This window comes from Lonchura striata, chromosome 3 (genome assembly GCF_046129695.1).
Source record: "Lonchura striata isolate bLonStr1 chromosome 3, bLonStr1.mat, whole genome shotgun sequence".
NCBI classification, from domain to species: domain Eukaryota; kingdom Metazoa; phylum Chordata; class Aves; order Passeriformes; family Estrildidae; genus Lonchura; species Lonchura striata.
Window position 1 is genome coordinate 94,043,916 of NC_134605.1, and position 22,767 is coordinate 94,066,682.

The 22,767-nt window shown below is 37.8% G+C and overlaps 1 protein-coding gene across 4 annotated transcripts in view; it reads left to right on the forward strand.

The window, feature by feature from the left end:
- The window catches only part of ERICH1 (glutamate rich 1), a 91,970-nt gene that overhangs the window by 57,680 nt on the left and 11,523 nt on the right, over positions 1-22,767 (forward strand). For 2 of the 4 annotated variants that reach the window (XM_077782393.1, XM_077782394.1), the window contains exons 4-5: positions 476-850; positions 3,551-3,745. In XM_077782393.1, the coding sequence (XP_077638519.1) occupies positions 476-850; positions 3,551-3,745 (570 nt within the window). Of the gene's footprint in view, positions 1-475; positions 851-3,550; positions 3,746-4,815; positions 6,108-8,229; positions 8,759-22,767 lie in introns of those variants that run through there. The other 2 variants (XM_021551273.3, XM_077782395.1) reach the window with 2 other exon arrangements.

Consider the following 22,767-nt stretch of genomic DNA (forward strand, 5'->3'; position numbering starts at 1 on the left):
TGTTATGAATGCATATCATCAGTATAAACACTATCATCTTTCATTCTAAATTACATACATTCTTCTTGTGTTCTTGGTCAAGTCTACCAACTGGTGCTGAGGGACTCTGGGGAGCTCTCCCATTTTGTGTCGCCCAGTCTGCCCATACTGATTTTTGCTCTGGGCATTCTTTTTACCTAATCTGTATTGCCATATTATCTGCCTTAATAAAGTAAATGAGATGTAAAGTATGTAGCATGAAGGAGAATACAGTCTTTACTGAAAGCAGAAGGGAAAAAAGCATGTCTTTTTAATGCATTCAGAAAAGTTGACTTTGACATTGTAGTACTGAAAGACATTGTAAGAATAAAAGTAAGGTTAGAGCCACTCAGGTATCCCAGAATTTGAAGGGTGTCATATTTCACTGTATGCAGTTCTAAAATGTTTATTACAGATCTTCTTATTTACACCTCTCATGTCTCTTTTGAATCCACAGAAGAGGAATATCAAGGGCAAACTAAGAGAAAGCGCATTCGAAGGAAGAAACAAAAGAGCAGTTCACAAATCTCTAGTAATTTCCATGGAGAACAAACAGATTTGGGAATTCAAGAGACTGTTCAAGATAATTTACAGCTGCAGCAAACAAATGGTCCCAAAATAAGCAAAAACAAGAAGAGGAAAATGAAAAAGAAGCGACAGAAAGAAAAAAAGAGAGCAGCTGGCTTAGTAACAACAACTACCAGTGTGGATTTTACTTATCAGCCTGACAAAAACAGCAAAGAAGAAGCAGCAGGCTTAAAAGACATAGATGAGAAGACAGACAGCATTCTGGACTTCCTGCAGGCAACACAACAAATTTATTTTACTGACAGTATGTACCACTCTTTCTCCTTTCTTTTTTTGAATATTAGCACACAGGAGAAAATGGATATGTATTTATTACTGCTGTAAAATGGAACAAATCTATTAAAGTGTCTCTCTTGAAGAGAGGCATGTGAGAATAAGTAAGGCATGTACCTAATATTTGTCCCACTTTCTGGTCTGTACATGAATGTGCAAGAATTCACATCAATAGAAAAACCTTTAGAGTTCCTTGCTCTTCTCTTAAACATTCCAGTGCACTTGGGACAAGTGGTTAAAATTCTTTTTCCCCTCTGCAAGCAAACATCCAGAAGGATTACTGGCTTACAGAGAACTTCAAATAAGGGCAATTGCCATCCTAAACAACTTTCATGCTTAGTATCTCTGAACCAATCTACTTTTCTGAATGCTCTGTGCCCCAAGAGATTTATTTGAATTCTATAAGGAAATCTAGACAGACATGTACAGGAACAGGGAAGATACTATTGACGCTAGGAAAGCATATTGGCATAAAATGCTTGTGAATAAGTTGAATGGGAACTGATGCTTAATGCACATTCTCTAGTACTTTTAAAAGAATTACATAGATTTATCCCTAATGGCCTACCCAATGTGATTTATCCCTAATGGCCTAGTGGTCACTGTGGAGCTGAATGGAGAATATTAAATAGCTTACCTACCTGTCTTAGTCCATCTTGAGGCAGAGCTGTCAGATTCTAGTACCATAAAATTCATCTTTTGGTTACAGAATTGCTGTAAAAACCTTCTTAAGATGACATCAGGGATTTCATGTTAACTTTTTCAAGATTTATACATAGAATTTTCTTCGCTTAATGTTAAATTTTCCTGCTGCATCAGGTCTTCATACTAAGCCTAGCATCTATCCTACTTTCTGGCTAAGGTATTTCCATCACCAAAATTAAGAATTTTACTATTTCCCCATATGGCTAAGTAAATGCAAGCTAAGCTACTTTCAATTGCTGTAGTGGAGCTCCACAGTGACTGAGTAAGATTGCAAATTCTGCAAGTTCTACTATTAATACATGACCAGAACAGAAACCTGATGAATTTTCCACAGCTGTGTTGCATGTTGGTTTTTAAGAAAGTGTTGTTGAACTTCCAGCTTTCCTGCAAGTCAAGTTTAGGTTTTGACAGGCTTTGACAGACTGACTGGCTCTAGTTTCAAAACAGCAGATTGAAGTGTTGAGCCAGTGAGGGCCTTGGAATCCACAGAGGGGAATTCTTAGTTGAAAGGAATTTCATCTACAAATGAGATATGACATCTATAAATCAGAGTGTGACTAACTTTCTTGTTAGGCAAATCCCAGTTTGTATATAGATCTGACATTATGCTGTTTGCCGTTTTTCGTTGAATGACTTTAACACTCCCTATTCTTTTTAGATAAAATTTGAAGCCATTGCTTTTAGCTGCATTTTCAAACGGTCACATTGCATTATACTTCTAGTACATATGTTAAAAATCTGAATGGGGAAAATTCTGTACTTCTCAGGTGTCTTGCTGTTAAAAAAAAAAAACAATTAAAGGGACAGACAACACGTTACTGGAATGAAAGAGCGAATTTATGGTTTAGTAATGTAAAAACAATTGTATTTGGTTTGGCTGAGCTGGAGCTCATTTGTGTACAGCAGCCCTCACAGTACTTTGGAAAGGTGTTGATAACCCCAGCAGAGTTTTGGCTGCTGCTGGGCAGTGCTGGCATCCTATCAGCACTGTCTCTCCAACATTCCCCACCATCAAGGGGCTGGGAATGGACAAGACCCTGGGAGGGACACAGCCAGGCCAGCTGACCCAAAGTAGCCAAAGGGATATTCCATACCCATCAATACAGATGACATCAGCTCAGATATAAAAGCTAAGGGAATGAGGAAGAGCAGGGGCATTTGTTCTTTTACAATGTTTGCCTTCCAGAGCAGCCACTACATGGGCTAAAGCCGTGCTTCCCAGGAAGTGGCTGAACATCACTTGCTGATGAAAAACAGAGAATAAACTTGTCTTCCTCTTTAATTATGTGTGTGCAAACATCTGCTAGTTTAGGCTGAGTTTTTTGTGGCTTTGGGTTTCTTCAGCAAACTGCCTTACCTCAACCAATGAGCAGTTTTTCATCTCATTTTCTCTGCCCTGTCCCACTGGGAAGGGGAGTTGATGGAGCATCTTGATGGGCACCTGGCATCCCGCCAAGGTCAACCCATTACAGCAATGTATGTCCTTCTCTGCTGTCTTGCATGCTGTAATACTTGCTTTTTAAATAAAAACATAAAGGTGCAATACCAGAGTAGTTGTTTGCCTCCAGAAGTGCTTTGCAGTAGTTCCATAGAGTTGTTCCTTTCTTCAAATATCTGTGCAGTTCATAATATATAGTGTGTAGGAAGCAAAAACATAGTGCTTTGGCCACAGTACAGTTTCTTTTTCACACCTTCTTTCTCTGCTAACTTTGAATATTTGATTCTTCTTGCATTCCTATGATTATGAATCCTATTGTCCTTTTTACTAACTGATTTTTGTAGTTTTCGCTTTACCGTTGTTTGAATATTTAACAAAAAATATTTAACAAGCTACTCTTTAGTACCTGATATTTGGTTGTAATTTGTACTAAAAAGGAAGATGCTGTCTTAGGAAAAAAATTATAATTAGGAAAATTCTCTGAGTTCACTGAATATTTTTAACATAGTTTTCTAACTGTTTTTGCAGAAAAATCAGAATGCAGAGATGCTGCTGTAAATTCAGCAACTACCCAAGAGCTCTTAAAACATCTTGAATTTCGCACCATCTCTTCCTCAGACGTGACTCATCTGCATCGGCTGAAATCCCTTGTATTGCTACAGGATATTGAGAGATTGAAGGATGCTTTGAAACAATTCCAAGAACAATCTATGATGTCCCCTGGTAGGTACTATCACTCATGTTCATACACTCGTATTTTTGTATGAATTAAAATTCACACTGCTTTATTTTTTTAATTAGAAAGCTGTAAATAATGATGTAATAGCAAATATATGCTTATACAAGATATGAAAACATAATTCCCACCAAAATTACAGTGATATCCCTATTTCCCATTTGTTTACAATCAATATAGAAGCTTTTCACACTTTGCAGCAACTACAGATAACAAGATGATTCAAGGGTTTAAACCAATATTTTTAAAATCTGAAATGTTTTAAGATTTAATGATAATTAAAGCATATTTTTAATACATTCCCATGGTAGACTTTTTAAATTGCAGGAATTAACTTGTTTATCTTGGAGATTTCACTCCTCCAGCTAAGGATTAATTTTACATGCATAAAAATCAATAAAACCCATTATTTCATTTCTTCCTGGCTTCTTTAATACAGAGACTTTGCAAGCTAAACTTTGATTTACTGTTTTGGTTTTGTTTAAATATAAGCATCTGGTTTAAGTTTCTAAAAAACACTGCTGATAATGCAAACATTTAAAATTACTCTTTATAACAAATATTATTCTGAAGTCATTCATAAAAAGAAAAATTACTGTATTAATAAATTTTTACATGCCTAAGGCACAGGATTCTTCTGTTCCCTTTTATAAACTCTATAATTTTAGTAGAATCTCTTCTTGTACAGTTAATAGTTCTTCAAGTGAATGTGGGATCAGCATGTAGTCCACATGAGGTATAATGATTCATTTTTCATGTAGTCTTCATTTAAGCAGTCATTGCTACTAGTCATTAGAATTTGTGTTGCAGCATCAGACAAAAATCTACAAGATGTGCTGAATTTTCTTGCCTCCCAAAGAATTTAGTCAGAGTTGAGAGCAGTTGCAGCATGAGAGAATCTCAACCATTTTAAATCGTACTCTTAAGTCTTTTGAAGAGTAACAGCAGAGGTGATAGCAGTGTGGTAACAGTGTAATTAAGATCATAGCCATCAGAGGTCTAGTAAAGGCATTCAGAGTAGGGACATCTGCTTGTGACTTCATTAAATCATTTGCAGCATGATCGTGGCTAAAGATCCTCATCTACACTGGAGCTACTGGCTGCTGTGTGTTGGACAGAGACAGGAGAGAATGCCTGCCTGTGGAGTTCAGATCTGATCAATTTTGAAAAGGATGCTCTTGGAGAAGTACATATGTATTCTTTTAAGGGTAGATGTGCAGTATGACAACCCTTAGGGTTCTGATACATGGAATGAAATCCTTGTGTGCATTTCAAGCCTACAATCTCTGATCTTAATTATAATCACATTGTTTCATTGACGTTATACGTGTGTGCAAACCATGTAGAACTCAGCAGGAATCGTGAAAATGGTATTGCTCTTTATTGAATGGACTAATTCATATTTTCTTGATTAAATCCAAGTGGAATTGAAGTGACAACATTCGGGATGCTCTTTACAGGCCTTTTCTAACTTTTGTAGAATACAGTTGGAGTTCTGTTGGGTTTTGCAGCCTTGAGAAAAGTTGCTCTGTTTACTTTTGTATAGTGGAAATGTCAAAATGAAGAGAGAAAACAGAAGCAAATTAAAACCCCTAATTTTTCAATGTATATATTTATCACTTGAAAAAGCAAAAGACAATTTTCTGAGTGATTTTTAAAATTCAATAATGTTTCTGCTGCTACAGCCTAGTAGTTGATTTTTTTCCCTAGTAACTGCTGTCACTCTGGGCTCAATTCTAATTTCATTCTAAGTTCACAGTGGTCTAACCATAGTAGTTAATTTTATATTCATAAGGTACAACAACATAAGAAAGTGGAAAAATACATTCTTATAAATTATTAAAGGATAATTAAGCACCTGCTAGTCATTAAGTTTCCTCAGCAGACTTTAAAAAATACATTCTCTTTGTAATTCTGGAAATTCAGTGAATGAAAATACAATGTTCTGAAATTTTACTTTGAATTAGACCTTTAATTATACCCTTTTTTTTTGGCTCAAAATTAGGTCATCTTGTCCAGTGTGGGCTTTTTACATTTTAGTTTTCACTCCTGATGAGCAGGTGATAAAAGTTAAGAGTTATTACAAAGAGCTTTGTAATATAATACATTTCTATAATAAGAACTTGAATTTTTTAATACACTCTTTGTTGTATTAACAAATAATAAGTTAAAAATGCACAGTACATAACATTTTTTATTATTTTGTCTTATTATCTTGTCTTTCTCTCTTTATTTATACGGGGATGCAAAGTACTAGAAGGAAAGGTTATTCCATATTAACATGATAAAAAAACCTTTGATTTTGGGAAGGTGTATTATTTTTGCAAAATAAACATTTTATTTTATTAATTTAGTTCAAGAAGCGGTATGTAAATCCTTTTTCCCATGGTTATGATTCTACTTAAGATGCCGTCATCAAGGAGGTAAAGATGGGTGCTGTGTTTTGTTCAGTTTTATCTTTAATTCCAGGAAGGAACTAAAGATAAGGAATGAAACAAAAAAAAATAGAGAAGTGATGCATCTCTTCATATAAGTGCACATTCTCCACTAGTAAAAGTTAGAAATTATCCACACCATTATGTCTTTTATTTCCTCATATAGGGATGTTATGGTTTTATCCAACTTTCCACTGGGATTACAAAGTCCCACATGGCAAGCCTATGCCTACTGATGATAAGAGTGCTTTAGGATAAAGCCATGGGCTGTTCCCGGTCTGCAGATTGCAAATTCAAAACCGCTAGTTCAATACCAAGATTTGCTATTTCCTTTGCATCTCTTAGCTGTTACTCAGATTGAAAATTACAGTGCACCCAAAAGAGAAAAGAAACAAGTCATAAATTTCTGTTTTATCTTAAGCTCTTAGATCCCAATTTTTGCAGACATATTAAATAAAGTCCTATCAAGGTTGGTGGAAGGGTGTGATAAATTTTGCAGGAAAATTAAATACTAAGGAGATTCAGACACAAAAATTATCAACATTAGCTATTATCTTTTAAACCTTCATTTAAATGAGAAAAAATACTTAAACAAGAAAATCTCTATACTTCAGAGGTACTGGTTGTTCTGTTTAGTTATCATCCTCCATCAACTTACCTTGTACTTCGTGCTCAAATACTCCATCAAATAGTCTTTGATCTTGTACATGAATGATCAGACAAAGTTGAGGTTGGTCAAGAGTGTTCATGTGAACATCATTATTTGGAGTGTCATTGTTCTCAGTCTGTAAAAGAGAACAAAATGCCCTATTGCTTTCCATTTATTTGGCAGTCTTCAACAAAACATACTTACTTCTACCTAAAATCTTCTGTACATGCAGGGAAGACAATGTTTAGAAGTCACATAGACATGGATTTCTCATGACGGCGGCTTTGCTGTTAGAAAGTCTGTGGCCATTAGCAAAAGGAAGCCAGACCTTCATGATCCTCCGCAGTGCAGTGAGCAAAGGAGAAGAGATGTGACTGGAAGTAATGCTCCCTTTGCTGGCTGGAAACTAGCTTTGGAAATGAGAACTACTTAGTTCCCATTTCACATCAATTTTTAAAGCATAGGTGATCACCTAATTAAAAAAAAAAAGTCATTATCTCCTAATTTATGAACTCATTTATGAACTGCTCATCAACTTCATTCTGTTATCTATTAACATTTTCCCTTTGTTGGTTGGTTTCAAATCTCAAACATACTCTTCCCTTGTTGCCTAGGAAATTATCACTCATGGCAGAGCTAGAAGCTTCTTTTAACTGTCTTTTTTTGGAGAATTGTCATTTATATAAGTCTTCATTGCAGTGGGAGGTACATTTTGCAGACTAGAATTAATATAGTTACTGTGTGCTAACAATGCAGAGGCTGGATATACGGAGGCCTTAAAATGATGAAATTTACACTTCTTTTTTTTTAATTAATGAGCATTCAAAGAAAAGGAAATTTAAAAACTGTATTAGCATAATGTTATAGAATCATCTTAAATGTGATTATTATGTGATAAGTACTGCAAAAAATCCTATCATTAAAAATCAATAAAGTCACATAGGTAATCTCTGAATTCAAAGACAGAAGGCTTTTGAGGCTTTAATGCAGCTATCTGTACAATATGACTCATTCTCAACTGGGGCTTCTAGGTACTACTGTTAAGTTAAATAATGATCTGTGAAACTCCTCTCCAGACAGAAAGAAGGCTTGCCCAGATGATCATGTAATTTCAATCTCATTTTTTCTGAATTATTGAATCATAACAAATGGGAAATTTCAAAGTGTACGAGCAAAATTGTGTCTCATACAAATGACTGACGTCCTAAAATAAAGTGCACCTGCTTACATAGAAATTTATAGGTATTAGTCTTCAAGGTCCAGTATGTGCATTGGTTTTACTGAAATGTTGATATTGAATAGAAAGAGATGTTCACAGAAGTGTTTTTATTAGTGTTCAGAAATGTCATGGAGGTATTTCAGGAGGAATGTGTTTTCTTTGTTTCAGATCATGCCAAGGTAGCTACATCTCTGTTTCACTACTGGATTACAGATATACTTCCTGTGAAGAACAGGAAATAAAGCCTTACCTATGTGTCCATATACACAGGATTAAAATTTAATATACAGACTCTTAACCAAGTAGCATTGCTTCAGGAAGAGCAGTGCCAATACACATTTGCACCTTCAGGTAAATGGACAAAAACTCCAGAAGACAATAAAGGTATAACTACAGTGTGATTTTTGGTCAAGAGTATGGCCTGAGTCTTCAGTTGTATTAATATGTACATTTCACTTTAGGATAAGGGACTTGACTGGAATGATAAAGTTCTCTGTCTGGTATTTTGTTTAAGAAGTATAGTATTACATTTTTTATTTGTAAGTTTATCATTCCTTTCTGGAAGTTATATTTCATTACTTTTTTTGTATATCTGCTTGCCTGAAAAACAGAACTATATTTTTTTATATTTAAACCTAAGCAACATTATGTCTGAGGAATGTATTTTTGCTGAATAAACTGCTAAATTGTGGACATAGATATGTTTCTATATGTGGGTCATGTGAGTCACATAAGTCCTGTTTGGAATTGTGCAGAAACTTGGATGGCATTTTCAGAACTACTCCATGGCTCAGCCTGTTACAATCCAATGGGTTTCACTGACTTCAGAGTTATGGTACTGGGTGCTCTCTCCCTGATTACTGTGTAATCTGTCTACTGCTGTGTAATATTTCTGCAATTGAATTTATCCAAGTGTATACTACAGTAACGGTTGTAAAATGTTTTGGAATAATGAAGAAACAAGTGTGAGAGGCTCTTCTCTCTGCTGTATCATTCATCTGACAGGTGATACAGAGCAAACCATGTCTTATATCTAGGTGTGTTAGCTTTGTCATCAGTAAGATAGGGGCAACATATTTAATGCCTCCGACATGTGCTTGGACATACACTACTGATGAGACTGTACAAACATTGCATGGGTTTTTTGCTTCGTTTTTTCTCTTTCATTATATTGCCTGATACATCACGTTGCAAGGTATTGGTTTAGTGATACTCAAAATTTGTAACAAAAGTAAAATCATAACTCTTTCTAATTAATTGCAGAAATTAGAAGGGGTTTGGTAATACACCAAATGATTGCAGGTGCAGAAAAACCATTCTTATGGCTAAGGGAGCTCTGTGCAGCTCTGAAGAACTTGGGTTTGGTTTGTATCTGGTGGCAAAGTTATATAAACCAGACTTTGCAGAGGAGAAACTAGTAGTGTATTCCCTGTTAATGTTCCTGAATTGCTAACACATAGGCATTGAACTGTAGTTATGACTTTTCACTGATGTCCTGTGTGTCTCAGATTCCCATCTGGAGAAAGAAGAAAACATCATTTGAATGTGAAGCACCTAGATACTCTTTCTTAACTGACTCATGGGAAATTAATCACTTCATCCTCATTTTGAGGTTTGAATGTTGCACAGTAAATGAGGCCTAGGAACTGCAAAAAAGGATACACAGAACTCATTAGGTAAACATCATCTGTCCTAAACACTGAATATGAAAAAATGAATGAGGGCATATATTCAAAGAGAGACTTTTGAAACACAACTACAAAAGAGATCAAATTAGGACCACAAAAATAACTGTAGTGTCTGCATTTCCTAATACTTGAGTGACTGTGCTAGGGAGGTTATAGGGCTGCTGCCTGGAGTAGATCCCAAGACTTGGCGATTCCTTCTCTTTGTCCCTCTGTATTCCAGGTTAGTGTATCTGGAGATGTGGATGTCAGTGTAGGTGACTCCAGTTTCCACATTTCCAGGTTCAGACAGTAGCAGTGCTTAAGCACATAGCTCAGGGACACACACACATGACACTCACATGGCTGACTAGACATCCTTGATCCCTTGGATAGCAGGACAGCCAGTGTCCTGTCCCTGCCTGGGTCCTGGGCCCTCGTGCCTGCTCTGTGGCTCTCCTGCACACCAGCTAGTCCAGCCTGGAACACACTACCACACGTTCACACACCCATCTCACAGACAATCGTGCACTCATGTCACAGCCTTCTTTATTGCTTTCATTTCTCTTATTTATTATTTCTCTTTCAGTGTTTGTCTATTTCTCATAATCACAGGATGGTTTGAGTTGGACATAAAGGTCATCAAGTCCCAGCCCCCCTGCCATGATCAGGGACACTTTTCCACTAGACCACATTGCTCAATATATTAAAGTGATTTTTAAAATTCTACTGAATTTTGAATAATTGCGTATAGATGAGCAGATTTCGATATCTTTGCCAAACAGAAATATTTTCACAGAATCACAGAATGGGTAAGATTGGAAGGGATCCCCACAGGATCATCTGGTGCAGCCTCACTGCTAAAGCAGGGTATAATTTTATACTATTCCAGTGAGTAAAAGTTCACAGGTCAGAAAGGTACTTTGCTTGAACCAGGCAATAATGGATAAAAGATTACTTTTGCTCTCTCTTTTTTTCCCTTTGCTTTCACCACTGTAAGAGCCTTATATTCTGTGCAGAAATCAGCTGGCCCCAGCTAAGCAAGCTCAGGAGCATTTCTGAGTGCAGTCAGTCAGTGATATCTGACCTGTAATAGGAACTGAATCTTACACTTACCAAACCTGCCACAGTTGTACTAGCAGGGATTATGAAGAGGTTCAAGTATGCTAAGAGTTTAGAAAATTGGACCAAATTCAAGAAGATAAATCATAGATTGTCATTGTACATAAATGCAATTGCATGTGTATTTATTTCTGAACCAAATGTGCCACACAGTGATGTGCTGAATTGCAACATGCATGAAGACACTTAAAAGCACTGCACAAAAGAACAGAGCAGAAAGATTCTAGTTTAAAAGCAAAAGAAATGGACATTACTCATAATTTAAATTCAGCAGTGTACTAAAAATGGCAGCAGGTCCATATTTGACATTCTATTTGCAGTCAAAAAGATTTCATACATCACAGTTTTAATACCTAGTCACTCTTCTGCACTGTTTCTCTAAAGAAATGGTGCTTAATCTCCTTACACTTTCTCAAGTGTATTTAAGCAGTGGGATCACAATGTGGCTGAGATACAAAAACTGAAAAATTTAAATGAATATCCACCAGTGAACACTGTTTTTCATTTCACTATACATGGCTCCTTCAACATAGCAATGAAACATTTATCCCTTTAGATTTTCATGCTGAACTTATAAATGGGAAAGGAGATGGCCTTGAATTTTTGCTTCTTCAGCATCATTCAATTTAATGAATATGCTGCATCATGTGGAATTACTGAAACATAGAAGATTTTTGTAAGTGGATTTTGCATCAGAATACTTCTGGCTAAACTGTACGTACACTATTTTTAGCATATTTCAAACTTCTGTGAAGGCAGAACTTCAAAATTTTGGGTTCAAAACCTACATGGACTCCAAAAGTAGGAAGAATTAAAGGATCAAATGGAAAGTAATCTGCATGTGTCTTCAGAGGTTAACTTTCTAGTTTACATTATTGAACAGTGGATGGTAAGTAAGGAGCAGCAGCACAATGGGAGAGAAATCTGCTCTGAGAGGCAGTGGTCCCCTGCCAGCCTGTACAAGGAAGACCACAGGGGCTGAAGGCATTTGAGACATCTGTATTAGTGGATAAGCTGGTCAGTGCACTTGTGTATGCAAGGGTATGAGTTCAAAGCCATTATCTCTATATATAGGTACATGTTTTATTCTTAAAATTGCCTGTAAGACCTTAATTTTTTTCTCCTTTTGTGGATATATAATATGGGAATCAATCTCTAATGTTACAGATTTTTACTGCTTTGTAACTGCTGCATTATTTTAGGTAGTGCTTTACAATCACGTAGAGTTATAAATTCCTTAGTGTGTTTTCCATGACAGCTGGCTTTTCTCTCCTGCACCAGTGTAGGGAGTTACTACTTAATAGGCTGAATGTCTGAAATTACATTGTCGGGGGGAGGGGGAAACTTCAAAAAAACTCAAAAACAAGGAAGGAGAAAGTGATGAATGGCAGCATAGAGGCAGAAGATTTTTAAGTTGTCTTTCACCAAAGAAAACTTATTTCACCTACTAAAAATACCATGTATATCATAAAACCAGTCCACAGACATTGAGTGGAAAGAGGTGTGTGTTTTGCATGTACAGGATGCTACACATTGGGCATAATAATAGAAAGTGGTAGTGCAAAAGATGGCAATCTGTAGGACTGGGAAAATGTATTATATTTAATATTTAGGGAAACCTCAGGTTTTAGCTATGCAAGTTTTGTAGTTAATTGCATCAGCCCCGGATTGCTCCTAAGGAAGGCTGTATTGCACGTGTTTATGCAATTAAGCTTCACTCTTTACTGCTTTATCCTCTGCATTGCATCTGAGTAAATTTTGTTGTTTTAAACTGTTTGATGTATGCAGGCCTAAAGGGAGGGGGGGACATGTATTTTAGAAAAGCAGAAATTGAGATGCTGTATTTGTTTACTGTCTCTAAGAATCTAGGAAAAAATCTATATATTCTAGTGTTATTTGAAACTACATATGCACCATAGTCAGTGAAGGTCAAATATATAGCTTTAATAAGCCTATTCTCTAAGTTGACTTCTTAACTTTGTATAATTAATAGTCTGTAGTCATTTTAATGAACTCCATACTCTAATAAAGTATATAAGCAAGCTGTAGTTCTCTTTTACATTATTACTGAAAGGCTATGTCCTGTTTTAGGATACATAATGGGCAAAAAAGAAGTGTAATCTAAGATTGAAGAGGAATATCTCAGCCACATTGTGATACCACACAAAAACAGAAGGAACTTTTCTTTTGCATCAACTCTAGGCTGCTATAGGTTGCATCAAATAGGGGCTGCTTTTCTTCACTTTCAAGATCTTTGCCAGTTCTCTCTATCCCTCATTCAGTGCACAGATGATTCCTCTATCCCTACCAACCTCTGGTATTAATTTCGATCACCCATTTGCCATACTTCAGATTTACACATTTGTGCTTTTTCCCCACAGTGCTTACCACAACTGTACAGCACAATCTTTCCATTGTTTTACTTTCCTTCTTTAAAGCTCTCTTTTGCTGTGATCCTGCCCAAAACCTTGGCCAAAACCCCAAGCCTGGTCAGTCTGATGCTAGGACAACTGCCTGTTGTGCTGACTAATGTTGCCTTACTGTCTGTATACTCCCACATCAATGTCCCTGTTTTCTCTGCTGTTTTCTCCTTTCCTGAATCAGTAGCAGTTTGATGCAGGCTTTGCCCTGCTGCACAGCAGCACCATTGCAGCCAGTTCTATCACCTCTGAGTGTGCTCAGGAAATGTAATAGACTTGTCTACAATGGGGAACATGTTTGAATCTGTGGGCAAGGCTGCTGATAGTTTAAAGTGGCCTCATAATTTTATATTGCACACATGATCAGTCTGGTAAAACGGGGACCTGGTTCTCCCCAGCAGGTGCTTTGGAGACAATGTTCTTCTGCGTCTTGCTAAAGAGATCTTGGAGGCATGCAGTCATTCCTCCTGTGCCGCGCTCCCGCCCCGGTTCCCTTTGTCTCAGCTCCGGCTAGCTCTTGTGGGGCGAGGGCGGGCGATGGAGGCACCCTCCGCCGCTCCCAGCTGGGGTTTGGAGAGTGCCTTTGTGGGTCCCGAGCAGCGCTAGCACGCCTCGCGGTGGTAAATGAAGAGCGGATCCTGCTGGGGGCTAAGTCCGAGTTTATTGTAGCCCAACGGGGCCAAATATCCTAGAACGGTGCCAGCCAACAGGAACAAGCACAAGGTGCTTGCACTGGCTTATAAACTGTAAGGGAGGGGTATCCAACGACCAATGGGGATAGGGATAGGGGGTGGCTCCGGGATGGGGGGATATGGTGGGGTCCAATGGGGGAAGGATATGGGGGGAGCCCCAGGTCCTCGCCCAATCACCCGGTGCCCTGAGTAGAAGCTTCTGAATGGATGGGAAGGGGCACTGAGTGATAGACAAGGCACCTGGGGGGGGTAAAATGCTCTTTCAGGGTGATGGATAGATACTGGGAGGCGGGAAGGGAGGACAAGGCGGGAAAACTGGGGATAAACCAAGTTGCACACAGGGGTACAAAGGAATAAACCAATACATAATACAGGGATAATAAAACATACAAATAACGCAACTCCACACTCCTGACTTCAGATGTCTCCAGTATAGCTTTTACCATCTGAGCTGCCTGTCCTAAAGAACTTCCTAATCACTGGGATTACATAGCCGGATATAACTGACTGCTGCTAGACATCTATTTTAGAATTGGAACAATAGTACCAATGGGAGAATTTAGTGCTTTATGTTGACTGGTATGAAAGCATAAATAGGTTAGCCATGAAAACATGAAAACATCTGCATTGCAGGCATCTTGGTCTTGTTAACAAAAACAAAAAACAAAAAAAAAAAAAAAAAAAAAAAAAAAAAAAAAAAAAAAAAAAAAAGATCATTTACTGCACCTGAGAAAAGGACAGAAATGTGCATGTTGCATAGCCAAAACATCACCTGCTCCCAACACTGGTCTGGCAGTGGCAAACTCTTTCAGCTTGGACAGGGCTATGACCTTCTCTCCTTGATTCTTTCATGTCTTCTTGTGGGAAGCTACTGCCTGGGAATGGTAAAAAGGTAAGGGTGAGGAAGAGTAAGAAGCTGTTGTACAGATGTGCCTGGAATTCACCCAGCATGAGCTGAGGAGATGCTTCTCCTGTTCTTATTTCAAAGCCTCCACCATTTCTCAGGCAGACTCAGTAGAAGTTTGCTGTGTGATTCATTCCTCCTCCCAGTGACAATAATCAAGTGGAAGTGACTATAAATGCTCAAAGAAAGAGTAACCATTGCTGGGAACTGATCAACCATTACCTAGAATCTGCAGAAGGAATCAATACCAAATACAGTTTCTTGAGAATCACAGGTGTAATCACTGAACTCTGTAGACATAACGATAACTGATCTCCAGCATGTGGGAGCTTAAAATGAAGGTCATGTACAAATCTGATCGGAATTCAGGGAAAGCTGCTTGGCTTATTACCATGGCTATAGTACTGGATTCTATTTACATTAGTAAACAGTTTAAAATACTTGACATGTGATTCAATTAAACCTGTGATTGCAAGCTGACAGACCAAAGTTCATTGATTTTTCCAACCACATTAAACTAAGTACATGGCAGTGTTTCATTTAGCCTGTCTGCTTAACCCTTTCACCTTGATTCAATTACCCAGAATAAAATTAATATGTAAAATATTAAATAACTATAAATTTCTAAATTAGAAGGCATTGCAAGAATAAATTCATCTCGATGGTTTCTGACATACATTTATTACTGTATGATTTGCAATTTGCTATGGATCACATTGTTATCCAGATGGCAAAAATCACTCAGAAAATTTTTTCTCTATACTCATTCAGTAAATTGATAGATTCGTGGAAGGTAAGACAGAAAAGGCCATGAGATTATCTTCTCTGACCCCATCTAGATCCCTGGTCATAAATTTTCTCTTTACTTCAGGGCGAAGACCAGTCTGACAAAAGCACAATTTGTGGTTTTTGCTAAAGCAAGTCCTGTACAGAGACAGGTCAGCTTGATTTAAGGACATCAAGGAATGAAGACTTAGCCCCTTCTTTAGTAATTTATTTCAGTACTCAATCACTTTCATGCTTAGAATCATGTGCCTTGTTTTAAATTTCAATTTGTCTAGATTTAACTTTCAGCCATTAGTTATTGGTATGCTTTTCTTCACTAGATTAAGTAGTCCCTCACTAGCCACTACTTTCTGTGAAAGTTTTGTAACCAAGCTACAAGGCAACCTTCTTTTTGACACCATAAGTATTATCTCTTTAACTATTTGATTTAAGGCATTTTCTATAGCTTCCAAGATGGTTTTGTGACTCCCTCATACATTCTCTCCAATTTTTTCACACCATTTAGGAAACAAACCTGCTGGAACTGAGCGTAGAAATTTAGCATTCATTTAAAATCTCAGAAGTGCCAACTTTTGTACGGACTGTTTCATTGGTTTTGGATCAACCTCTTGACATGGGATTGTACTGGAAGTCTATGTTAAATTATTTTTAATAGTAGACAAGTACTCATGAAATTTATTGCTATCCAGGATTTAGTCCTTGGTTGCATACTTCATATTTGTAAATGTTAGTCTTTCTGTTTGGCTGTATTAACTTGAACATTTTTTAATATTTCTAGGTTAGTAAATGATGGATCATTTTGTGTGTCTGTAGTGCTTTCATTAGTATTGACTATCTGCTAATCTTTATGATATCTGCAGATTTTACCAGAAATTATTACATCTTCTTCCATATCAGTAGTAAAAATGCTAAGCATGTTCATTCCTAGTATTAATCTTTATGGGATTCAAAGAGAATCAGTCATTATTCAGTCATGATTCCATATTTGTACCTACTTCTTGAAAACAGAAAACTGAAATGATTTAATGGGTTTCTAATGTATTTAACATGCATTTATTACATTATGTGCTTTTTGTTTTGATTAGAAAGTCATGTGGCACTATGTGTAATAGTTGTCAACAAGTTTCTTCAGTTTTCTACAAAAACAAGCTTTAATGTTTTTCAGATAAGGATAAGAATCCAAACTAAAGACACTGTAAAGAAAAACCACTAAAATAGTGTTTTAAAATATGTTTAGGAGGAAGTAGAACAATTGAAAATTATTCAAAGTAAATAGGCTCTTGAATTTATCTTGGTTGTTTTCAGCTTGTTCCTCTGTGTGGAATGATTTCCATTAGTTAAGAATGATTGATGTGTAAGATTCTTTATTTTTAAATATCAAGAGAAAATTCTTTTTTTTTTTTTCTTTTCCTGCAAGGTCCTGCAAGGTTTGATCCACAGTTTTAGTTACAAAGGTGTCTGTTGTTTGTGTTATCTGCTGTGTTGCATTTCTTCCAGCTGGTTATTGAAGAAAGACCCCTCCAACAAGTTCATTAGCTGCTGATGAATAAAACAGATTTGAGATGTAGAAGTTTGCTTGCAAATTTTCATTCACAGTTTTATAGTGGGATATGTAAATGTTCAGTTCCTTACAGAAGCAGTTCTCTGAGCAGATTTCTAGGTTGTAACACAGGCATGTTACATGTCAGCATCAGCACTGGTTATCTAAACCCCAAGATCAGTGTAAGGATTCATCAGAAATATTAATTGAGCTGTGGATGTAAAAGGCCTTGCAGTCAAACAGCATATAGCCTTCAGTTCCCAGGATCTGGCTCACTGCTAATGCACAACGCCTTGCAGGATTCCAGAAGGTTCCTTAACTCTTCTCTACACCAGAAGTCTTAGAGGGAAAAGGCAGCATTTCTGTCAAAATGTTCTGGTACTATCCTTTTCTCCAGTCTGATTCTTTTTTTCCATAAGCAAAGAATATCAAGGTTCAATATCAAGCCAAAACCAGTTCAGGTGTCTTTGTCAGGCTACCTGAAGCATAAAGACTTTGCTGACTTTGATTCTAAAAGTCCCCTCTCCATCTACTTTTTCCATAATTTGCAAGGCTTTGCAAAGTGAGAAGTGATCTCAAACAACCCTACAGGTACCACAGGGTGAGGATTTGAACATGGGCAGATCCTGGCAAGCAGCTGGCTACAGTGGCTTACTGAGGTGGTGTGAACAAGAGAGAAGGAGACACAAGTATAGCTTTTCCCTTGTAGGTTGTGACCCGCTGTGCTCTGTGCTTGACAGCGTTCTTATGGGTAACCTGAGACTTATTTCCAAATGACAACAGTGGAAAACTTGGGAGGTAAAAGTCACAAAGATGAGATTACATTGAGCAAGCATTTCCAAGAGGATCAGTGGTCTTTTGAGAAGCAACTACAGGTCCTCTCTGTCAGGCTTGGTGCAGCTCCAGTTGTGCAAGGCCGATCACAGGAATCACTGGTGTCCTGAAATTGTAGTTGCTTTATACAGCAGTCTCTTGAATAGAGGAAGCTTCTGACAGCTGCTCACAAGAGCCACTGCTGTAGCCCCTGCACTACCAAAACGTGGCCACACAAACCCAATACAATTATCAACCCTGTTTCAGCACAGATCCAAAACAGTCCCACAGCAGCTGTTGGGAATAAAACCTACCCCAGTGAAAACTAGCACTCCATCATATACACACCACCTGAAAAACCTACCCAACCAAAGCATTCTGCTGACAGTTTTTCTTTGTCTTCTTTGGCTTCAAATCTGAGTCCATGGACCTCAATATTATCTCGGTGCGTGGAACGGTGTGCTGGCAATGCATTATACCCTGCAGCATTCCTCATCCCCTTCCCAATCCAGCAGCCTGAGCTTCTGAACAAGAGTCATTACAACAGGGGTGCTGTGCTCTGGGGTGCCCTAAGGCAGCAGAAATGTCTGCAATCCAGCTCTCAGCTCAAGAATATTGTGCACCAGGATATTATCTGTAAAACTGGCAATATTGCTTTGGTGCAGAGGCTACTTCCAGGCACCCACAAGACATATGGCTTTATCAGTACACAGCCATTCACCTCTGCATTGCAATTGAGAAGAAGTACAAGCAAATTTCCAACTATCTTTGCTAAGCAATTTTACAGCTGTCTATCTGAAATTAAAGCACCCTCTCTTGGTTGTGCTTTGCATTTTTATTGTGACATCTTTCTACAGTGCTACACTCGGCCTTCCATTGAGTTTCTGATGCTCGCAAAAATATGTGACACTAAGTTAATCAAGATGAATGCTTCAGGCTGTAGGGAACCAAGCAAAGGAGAAATCTGTGTAATCTGTATAATTGGACATTTCTACAGACACTGTAAAAAAACAAATCATCTCTAGCAGGGAAAGGCTTTTGTGTACAAGTTCATAGGAAGGTACTGACCTGCACTTCATGGAAAGTCTTTGTAGAACCTATACAAAGGGCAGCTTCCCACCCACAGCCCGTTCATCCCATTCCTCCTGAACTGAAATGCACAGGTCTTTGAATAGGTGTGATCCAAGGACTGAAGCAGTGGGTTTCTTCAGTAGCTGAGTGTCTGTTCCACTCAAATGAGTGGGAATCCATGAACACACCTCTGAAGTTGGATTGATATTCCATCTGACTCAAAACTAGTCAGAATTTGAAGATGAAGCACTCAAGGCACGTGCACGCCTTGGCAATTGTACCTGTGCTCCAGTTTTCAAATAAAGTTGACCCCAGCCTCCCATGAGAGGTAAAAGTGAAACATGCCTAAAGAGTGGTACCACCTCACCATCAGGGAAAAGCAGAGGACCGATTTCTATAAGCTGTGAAGTGGGAGGAGTTTACAGCCAGCTCTGAAAGCAACTTCCAGGTGGGAGAGTCTGCCACTGCAGTTCCTAACTCATGAAGAAGCTCTACTCTGAAAGCAGTCTCTGCATCCATACTGGAGAAGTCAATGTCTGATAATCTGTAAAAATCTTGTTGACAAGGTTTTGATGCAGGAAAGAGGTTTTTTTTATTTTTACATTTGCATCTTAGTGTCGTGAATCCATATTAATTTTCTGCTTTGGAGAAGGAGTATTGGAAGATGGAAGAAGCCTTCCCTCTAAGTCTGAGTTAGAAGAGAAAATCCCAACAGCTTGTATTGTGATCCTTGATTTGTCTGGGAAGACTATGGAAATTTTGGTAAAAACACAGTAACATGAGAGGGAGAGGACTCCATCCAGATGAAGGAGGGAAGCATGGAAGAGGAGTAGAAGGACACATACAACTTGAAGAGGCCTGTTTGCAGATTCTTCACAAAGAAACTTTTCCTACTTTTCTTTGTACCTGCTTTTTTGCCCTTTCCTGTAACTTTTTCAGGCTGCTTCATCGTTTCAAAGATGAGAGAAAAAAACCTGCCCATGTTATTAAAACTGCTGGTTCACCACAGATCAAGTGCTCTGGTTTGTTTTCTAGTTATTTTCAAATAATTTAATTGCTTTTTTGACCCCTCACTGGGTAATGGAGCTGACATCTTCATGGTATCAATTTATAATTTATGAATAGATCTTGTCAGTTTACATAATTATGTCCACCATTTTGTGATATCCTATGTGGAATTTTATCTGCCATTTTATCTCTAGTTGTGCATGATCATTGTGCTTTTCTGCAGCTTTGCACAGTCAGCTTTTGATTTTAATCCCTGTGATAACTAATGGAATCAGCAGTCTCTGTTCTCCCATTATTCATCACCTTTTCCAGGTCATTTAAGACTTTGCTCAGTAGCAAGATCCTGGCAAAAAGTCCCAAAGGATTGTGTTGGTGATTTCCTTCCAGTGGGAAAACTGCATTCCTACTTTTTTTATTCTCATTTTTTAATTGCTTATTCATTTAAAATAGGATCTTCTTAGCTGATGGCACTTCCTTTTTAAGGGCTTTCTTTTACTCCATCTAATTGTACCTTGTTTGTTTATTTGCCAATTCTTAAAAAAAAAAAAAAAAAAAAAAAAGTCAGTAGGCTTGTGAAGTGTCTTCCTTTTACAGATACTTAATGGAATGCTTCCCAAGATATTTTTCTATCTGTCTGCTCATTCTCTTCCTTGCAGCGGGCTTCTACTGATTTGCTGAACAAGGACATCATGTTCACTCATCATCAGTGTTCCTCAGATCACCCCTGGAATCCTTTGTAAAAATTAGTCATTTCCCCACCTTCCCATCCCCTGACACAGAGGATTCTCAGGGAGAGGTTACACACTGCGGCTCACAGTGGTGTTATTTCATCCTTCAGTTGGTTTAGAGCTCTTTGGTGAATTCTGTCTGGTTCTAGTGAGCTATTAGGGTTGTGCCCTGGGAAATGGGATCTCTGAAGAGAGAGCTCCAGGCTAAGTCCAGTGGGTCCTATTTAAGTGCAAGTGCTCACTGCTCTGGCCCTCATTTTGTTTTCCACTCACATTTGAATTCTGTTCTAGTAATTTCTGCTTGGCCTCACAGTCAGACATTCAAAACATCAGAATAAAAACAACCTAATGAAAAAAATATTATAGAAGTGGTGCTCTTTGGATTAATGTATTTGTCATGCTTTATTTCATATTTATTGCATAGATTTTTTTTACCCTCTTCTGAAGTTGATGAATCTTGCAGTGTTCAGCTTGAGACTTCACAACATAAGACATTTACCTTTACCAGGATTATGCCTAAAAATAGACTACCAGTGGTGTTAAATAGCCACAACTATGCTGTACAATGCTATGCCAGAACTAATAGATGTCTGTTTAAGGGATCAGAACATTTAAACTGGACAGCAGACAGTAAGCAATGAGAGCCAGGTGTAATCAGCAATGTGAAGGCAATTGCAAGCAAAGCAATACCAGAAAACATGCAAGAACAAAAATTCAGCTAGCAAGGTTCCCACTAAAGCTATGTGATTTAATTTAAAGCTTTGAAAGATTTTCTGTCAAACTTGGAAAGCTCAAGTAATCTATATCTTCTTATATTTCAGTTTAAAGTCTTACAAGTGAATTTACAGATGTTTTGTGGTTTTGATGGACTAATTCACTAGCGTGTTGCATTGGAGATACACAGTGTTCTGCAAAATATATTCAGGATTAATCAAAGCATTTACAGCTTTTAAATCAGAAACCATTTTTGGATGTTACAGACCTAGATATCTATTGCCACTAAATGTTAGAAAATTTCCTAGGAGACCACTATGGAAGACTTTACAACCCCTGGACATTTAGACACATTTTCTAATTCAGGAATGGTGAATGTCAGTACAATTCTACATTTTCATAATAGCTCTACATTAATTTTAACTGTAGAAAAAGTTCCAGCACCTCCAAACAGATTGTACAGGGTTGTTTGGAAGGTGGAACAGATGCTTTTGTAGAATTCATTACTCACAGTTTCTAAAGCCATGTGGAATATAGTAGCTTAGACATTTTGATTGTCTGAAAATTTTGTTTGAAAGGCACAGAGAGGTACCAATGAAATGACTGGCTTAAGTTGTACTTCTGTTGTAAAACAGTGCTTTAGAATTAGAATCAAAATTGTGGTCACACTTTGAATGTATTTGTGTCTTCTTAGAATGAATCCTTCTTAGAATTAATCATATTCCAGAGTCCTGGTACCCCAAATATCCCCACTGCAGCTGTAATTTCACTTGTTCAAACAAATTTCATTTGTTTCACACTGTGGCTGTGCTCTGAAACAAAATATGGCAGTTCTTTGCAAGCCATCCAGTCATTCACAGGCATTGAATGACAAAGGCATAGCCTCCTATCCTCATTTGCCATACTCAAATACTATATTATATTACAAATATTATATGTCAGAAGGTTGTTTCCAAAGCTCTCTCACTTGTGTGATCTGGGGGGGATTTGGCGCGTGTGTAACAGGGTTTTGCTGTGGGAGATACACGAGGAGAGAGAACCCTGTGCAGTAGTGTGTTGCATATGCTCATGGGCACAGTTTTACTCTTGAGAAGATTTCCCTGCAACAGTACAGAACTGTCCAGCTTTTTACAAATTCAAATTCCAAAGACCCTGGGCTGTGTGTTTATGTGCAGTGGGCAGGTTACAATGGTTACACAGGTCAGTATCTACACACTGTGTATCAAAATGCAGACGATATCTGG